Source organism: Phalangium opilio, unplaced genomic scaffold, assembly GCF_054372755.1.
Source record: "Phalangium opilio isolate 3A_F unplaced genomic scaffold, DU_Popi_V2 ptg000032l_1, whole genome shotgun sequence".
In the NCBI taxonomy this organism is placed as follows: domain Eukaryota; kingdom Metazoa; phylum Arthropoda; class Arachnida; order Opiliones; family Phalangiidae; genus Phalangium; species Phalangium opilio.
This window is the reverse complement of record NW_028324159.1, coordinates 11,356,887-11,363,671: the sequence shown is the minus strand read 5'-3', so window position 1 is coordinate 11,363,671 and position 6,785 is coordinate 11,356,887. Positions and strand designations below refer to the sequence as shown.

The following is a 6,785-nucleotide window of genomic DNA, read 5'->3' as shown; positions in this document are numbered from 1 at the left end:
AAATCCATGCTTAGGCAGACTATTGAGTTAGTCTATGCAATGGGTGATTGAAAAAGCTTGAAGGATAGATGGATCAGTGTTGGAAATAAGGATTTTTTTAAAACTGGACCTGTGGTCTAGGTATTTTAATTAAAATAACTGGCCACGTTGCCACTCATTGTAAACGTGCAAGGGCAGTGAACGCAATGTCATGCACTGAGAAAAATTGAAACTGTTGAAATTACAGGAAAGTTATGGAAGCCGGTGTAGCCATAACATACATGCAATTGAAACAGGTTACCCCGTAAAATTATATTACAGGGAATTTACAGTTGAACTTACGTGACTAAGTTCCTGTAAAAATTACATGGCTAGATCCGTTAAACTAGTAGGAAAAAATGAGATAAATACACACATTTCAACTGTACCTCTCACTCAAATGGACGTGTATTTTTAACGGAGGAATTTTTAAAATGTACCTGTTATAATTCAGTAAAATTGACTTGGGTGATATAGTAGTTTTAACAAGGAAGATTGTCGAAAATACATGTTATAACTCAGTAAAACTGACTTGGGTGGTAGAGTAGTTTTAACAAGGAAAATTGTAGAAAATACATGTTATAATTCAGTAAAACTGACTTGGGTGATAGAGTAGTTTTAACAAAGAAAATTGTAGAAAATACATGTTATAATTCAGTAAAACTGACTTGGGTGATAGAGTAGTTTTAACAAGGGAATTTGTAGAAAATACATGTTATAATTCAGTAAAATTGACATATGTTATAGTGAAGTTTTACCACCGAAACGTGTAGAAAATACATGTTATATTTCAGTAACATCTACTTGCGTTTTAGAGTAGTTTCAACTGATAAGTGGGCTAAAAAAACATAAGATATTCCTGTAGCTCTAACTGTAATTTCAACAGAGATATCGGTAGAAAATATGTCACAATTTCTGTAGATTTTACGGAAGAGATGAAGTAGTCTCAACACAAAATCGTGTATAGTTTACGCTAAATATTCATGAAGCTTTTACAGAAATAATAATATAATTTCTACAGCGAAACCCGTAGAAAATACTTATCATTTCCATAAAATTTACTTTAGTGATAATGTTGTTAAAACGAAAAACTGGTTTCAAATACGTAAGAGGTTTCAACAGATAAAATATGAAGTAGATCATACCACCCGGGTTGTATGATAAGCTTATGGTAAAAATGGTATCTGCCTTGAATATATCAAAAAATAGGTACAATAAAACAAAAATCATTTTAAACTTTAGCTTTTATTAGGATTTTTACTTTTTGACAAAAATCATCAGCATTAGCCTAGATGGCAAAATAAAAAATGGTTAAATATTTCCCAGTTATTTCAATTGAACTTGAATTGAAAGGGAATGAAACTTACCATCAGTTCATTCCATTTGTGAAACTTTATTAATTAGGCCTATTACTTTCGGGTCAACTATATCCTTAGTTTTTTTACAATTTAATTTTGCAATATACCTGTGTGAAATAAAAAAATGGAATTAGATAATTAGTTAGACGAACTTCGAGCCAAAAAGAAGTACAACCCTATGCTGTAACCTTTTGGGCTAAACGCTTTAGAAATATGGTGTGCAAGCCGCGAGAAATATATTTTGGTATTTCTAAAAATATTGGAAACTCAAGAACTATAGGTTATATTATAAATCTCAAGAAATAAATATAGGATCTATAGTATAAGTCTCAAGAAATATAGGATCAATAGTATAAGTCTCAAGAAATATAGGATCTATAGTATAAGTCTCAAGAAATATAGGATCTATATTAAACCACTCTTCAAACCATGAAGCACCAGGCTCTATGAAAGTCTATAATTACCTCTGAAATAACTCCAAAGTACATGGACATCCCTCTGGATATTTCAAATTCAAAACATAAAACATTCCAAAGAACATAGCCAGTGCCAAAGCAAGTTTATGACTTGGTAAATGATCGTTAATTATTCTTCTGTCGACCGTAAGCATCAGTTCAGTAGCTTCAGGCAAGCTTTGACCTAAGAAGTGACAAAGTCCATGGAGTTTGCAATGAACGTAATTAATAGAAAATTATTTACCAAAAACAATCAAGCAAGGATGAAGTGGCACTTTTTTCAAAACCTCTTCTTTAGGAGTACCAAGCTGTTAAGTATAAAATCGAATCAGTTATTCTGAACTTTATAAAGATTAATAAGTATACGATTTCATTCGGCTTACTTCAAAGATAGGGAAAATGTTCTCAGGTGCGTCATTAAAATGATTCATTATCATTAATACCACAGAACCAATCACAGCTGTTTGATTTCTAATATTTTTTTCTTTAAGAGTTTTCAGAGTCGTTTTGCACATATCCTTGGTACTCTTAGCAAAAATGTACAGAAAATATTGCTTTTCAAGTTGAAAAACCTTTCAAATAAGAAAAAAATGTCTTTTCCCATCATCTCTTGCAAATGAACTTTAAGGCCAACAAGTTCAAATAAAAATGGCCACTTTTCAAGGAGATTTTCAACACTAGTATTATTATGTATATCAAGTCTTTGAAGACCGTAGGTCTGTTTCATTCGTGCTTCCACTATATTAGTATCAGGATTCATTTCAAAAAACATTTTCTTTAAAATTTCACATGCATCCTCTGACGTTTGCAACTCCTCCTCATTTATTGTCGGGTTAAATTTAAGGTTTGTATTGTTTACATCAACCAAACGAGCCTGTTTTCCTTTCTTTATGTTTTTTACCAAGGGCATCACTTTTTCGGTTTGTCGGGAAAGATTTTCAAGCCGTACGTACAGTTGGACCGTAAAACTATGATAACCACATCCTAACACTTCTCCATCAATTACGTCCTTTACAGCGTTTGGGAAACGTTGGTTGAAATGGCTGGCTATTATCCTCATGTCGCTCCGACTAGGCCTTGGGGATCGTTTGATGGCATCATCTACCAGATTCCTTACAACAGCATTCCGATTTTTTTGTGAGAGTTGCACATCTGTTGCTAAAGCTTTTTGAACTTGCTTGTTCCATATTTAATACATAGGCCGAAATTGTTTGGTCAGTATTGATACATGAAGTTCCTGATTTCTGTGGGTGATATTAACATGAAGTTAATAAAAATTACCAAATAAAATATGGGGAAATAATATTATGTGGTTTAAATATTACCGAAGGCTGGCTTAAATTTGAAGCTGCATTACTGGACGATAATTTGTCATTGACTTCAGCTCCAGAAGCTGTTGGACCAAGAGCTTTCTCCGAAACTATTTAAAATAATCAAAATTTGAAGTATTACAAGTAGCTGTGCATAGTTTATGCTAAATTGGGCTTGGTTTTTCACCAACCTATTTCCGGTGCTACATCAAGAAGGTTCGATTTTATGAAACTCAGAAGCCTTCGTGATTGTATAGGTTTTAGAGCCGTGTCTTTAAGGTCCGACAATGATACATATTTTAAATCGTCAACTTTCTCTACGCCTATTTTGTCACTGGCAAGGTGTTCAGTGAGATCTTTAATTGCAGCCTTATCCAAGTTTGACAAGGCTTTCGATAGAAAATCAGTAACGTTTTCTGAAGCATCTCTTGAATAGGCTGCAGCCATCTATAAAACAATTTCATTATATGAAAATAATTTTGAAAACAAACGCAATTTAAAACTTCAATATATATAGTCCCCATTATTTTGAAGCTTAAAATAACGGTATAAATATGTCTTGAAACGTAATGTTACTTGACTGGCAGTATATTTAACATAATTCCCTCTCAAAAAATCAATTAAGTACCCACCAATAACATCAAATCCGGAATTCTAACCAACTGTGAAACTTCTAGGGGTGACAAACATTATGCTTTAATGATAAAAACATTTTCCCAAATATATAATAGACCGGAAGAGGATAGAAATCAGCAAGATCAACCAGATTTGCTAGACGCCTTTGATTAATCTCGAATAACTCGTGAAGGTGTAATTTCCAATTATATTTGGAGCCAAACAGAGATGCACAAATATATACTACATCAGATGTTTTGTTAGGAACTATCAGGGTCTCGATACGTCCAAATAAAATTTCATCCTCTGTTGATTCCCAAACCACAAGTTGTCCCCGTTCATAAGAAGTACCTTTCACAGAAATTACAAATTGTTTAAGAAGGCGTTAATATATCGGAAAACGGTTTAGAATGTGGTGCTTTGACATATGCATGCAGTGTGGATTACGTTACGTCTTGTTTTAAATTTTTGCAAACAGATTCGCGTCTGAGCAAAATCCCCAGAAGTATGCATTTAGATTTAAATTAACAGGGGATGTTCTGGTAAGTTTTTTCAATGGATTTAAAATCAAGTACAAACAACTTGCGTCATCATTTCATTGTCCTTTTAATCAGATATTCTTCAGTCACAAGGTTTAAAGGAAAGCGCGGCTCCGTTGGGGCCCCTTAAAGATCACTTTCCTGGCTAAGCTTGGTAAAGGCTACTGCAGCCAAAGGCAGGAACCAATCAGACCTAATGCAGTATTAGTTCTGATTGGTTCCTGCCTTTGGCAAGGTAAAATTCGTGTCCAGAAGGCAAGCCAGAATGCTAGGGGCGCCAGAATAGCCGCGCTTTGCTTTATATAAGACTTTGTTATATATGAAAATTTGTATTTGTTTAAATTATTTTTAAATCTAAATAATTTTCTTCTAGTTAGATTTATTTCTTAGTGAAGTCGAGGGGTAGACTCTTTGGATCTCTGTGTATACACCCGAGTTCAAAGAGCTCAGCTTTGACAGTGCATTGAATTCACGACATATTGTACACCTAAGTATCCCTTGTCATCCCCCTCGGTGAAGTGCATCTGGTCTTGCTTTCAATCACACTGCATTAGCCTCGCTTTTTGATTATAAAAACATAGGGCTAACGATAGTGGTTTACCTTTGAAGTCTAGCTTTGTAGAACAAACAATGTCTCGGATTGACAGTTTTAGCTCCCTGATTTCGTTTAACAAATATTTCCCGAAAACATGTTCTTGAAATATATGAGAGTTGTGGTATTTGATATTTGGTGGGAAAGGCGAACCACACAAAAAATATGCTTGCTGAAGTTGATGTTTTTCAGCCAGCGATTTGGTTATATTCATGAAATTTTTGCTGTTATTTGCAAACTTTTTGTATACTGCATGTTTGCTTTCAAATCGAAGTGTCCACACTCTTATAAGAGGGCCGAATTGCAAAATAAGTTCTGGATAGTGTTGAAAGAAGTAATGATGTTTTGGTTTCAATTTATAATCCGGAAATGCATTTAGTAAATTTTGTTTGTACTCAGATAGGCTAACTACCAATAAAGCGACGTTGTGCTTTGAGATTTTAGGGGCAGCCACGACCTCAACAATTTTTTTCAGTTGCAAATATAAGTGCCAAACTGGATCTGAATAATCTCTAATTTTGTCTCGAAACACTAATGAAAGTAGTCTTAATATGCACCAAATTTGAGAAGCGTCCCCAGACAGCTTATTACCACCACCATTGGCACAACATGGTTTGTTGGCAGCATCTTTTCCTTGGTATTTGAACTCGGCTATTGCATAGTTGTAATAGTTCCAAGAAAACCATTTTCGTTCTTTGATGAAGTATAATAGTAAACGGTGCAGATCATATGCCACTACCCCTTCAAACAAATCGTGCGCTAAGCATGGAGGCATTGCAGGCAAGCATACGTGAAAATTAATTAATTGATTGAAAACTGAATCTAATCTAACTCCTTCGTGATTTTTTATCTCAGGATTTAATTGCACTTCATTGACATTATTGTTGTATTTGGCTATAGTTCTCTTCGGGAAAACTTTTTCATCGTGTATTTCTTTACTTTGAATGTAACAATAGCGACAAATATAGCCATTTTTAAAACTCATACTAAAGCCCCCAATCTCATGACTTCCAAGATTGTGTCCAAGAACGCTGGTTACAAAAACTTTGTGATTGTGTCCATTTACAAAAATACCATCCGTTTCAAGGACCTTCAAATCCATTACTAATTTCTCAAGGCACTTGTTACTGCCAAAACGTTTAAAATGTGAGCTTCTACAAAGTAGTGTTAATTGAATATGATCAACTGTTGATCGAAATTCTTTGGGAATGTTTAAGAGTGTGTAGTAAACTCCTACTATTTTATGTTTACTTTTTGCCGAGCCCAAAGGGTTAACAGTTTCGAAAGCATCTTGGAATAAAAGAAGGTGGAATGCATTTTCATTTTGTTTTACATAACCCCTTTGAAATATTTTTCCGTCACTGATATCCTCCAACAATTGGTTTTTTTCATGAATATAGGTGGGCTTAGGAAATTTCAAAACTTTTCTAACTTCCTTATTTAAAATTAGAGCTAATAATGTATCTTTTATTGGAACATAATGATAAAATTGTTTTTTCTTATTTTGATAACCTAGCAAAATAGGGATCGGGCATATGTAACTAAGATTATTTTTGTAAAACTTGTGCCTGAGATAAATTGATTTAAAATTTTCATTCGCCTTTTCAAATGCACTCTCTTCCGAGCCGATTCCAACTACCTTGGTTATTACATCAGTACCTAATCCATTTTTTTTAAGTTCCATGGTTACTTTCTAAATCATCGCATTCTTTTCTAAATATTTAAGATTTGAAATTTCTTCTGCTACATACTGCACAGTAGAACTAGGCATAAACTTATTCGCCTGCAATTTTAGATAAAAAACACCGAGGCTATGAGAAAATTCATCACAAGACGGTTCAAAATTAGTTGAAGGTAATAAAGAATCAGATGCATTCTCATAATCATCAACTTCATTT

The 6,785-nt window shown here is 33.9% G+C and overlaps 1 protein-coding gene and 1 long non-coding RNA gene across 2 annotated transcripts; both read right to left on the bottom strand.

Annotated features, from left to right (window-relative positions):
• Positions 1–3,018: 3,018 nt before the first annotated feature.
• Positions 3,019–3,411, bottom strand: LOC149686175 (uncharacterized). Its single transcript, XR_016384127.1, has 3 exons — positions 3,333–3,411; positions 3,157–3,251; positions 3,019–3,075 (listed from the first exon to the last, which is right to left on the bottom strand). It is a non-coding gene; the product is annotated as an uncharacterized LOC149686175 (long non-coding RNA).
• Positions 3,412–4,831: 1,420 nt separating this feature from the next.
• LOC149686174 (uncharacterized) lies at positions 4,832–5,989 on the bottom strand. Its single transcript, XM_089871099.1, has one exon. It carries the CDS (start codon positions 5,987–5,989, stop codon positions 4,832–4,834), a length of 1,158 nt encoding a protein of 385 aa, XP_089727225.1.
• Between the last annotated feature and the right edge of the window lie 796 nt (positions 5,990–6,785).

What these genes read in the sequence shown, in the direction of transcription:
- LOC149686174 (XM_089871099.1), bottom strand. Translation starts at nt 5,989, where the DNA reads ATGGATTTGAAGGTCCTTGAAACGGATGGTATTTTTGTAAATGGACAC.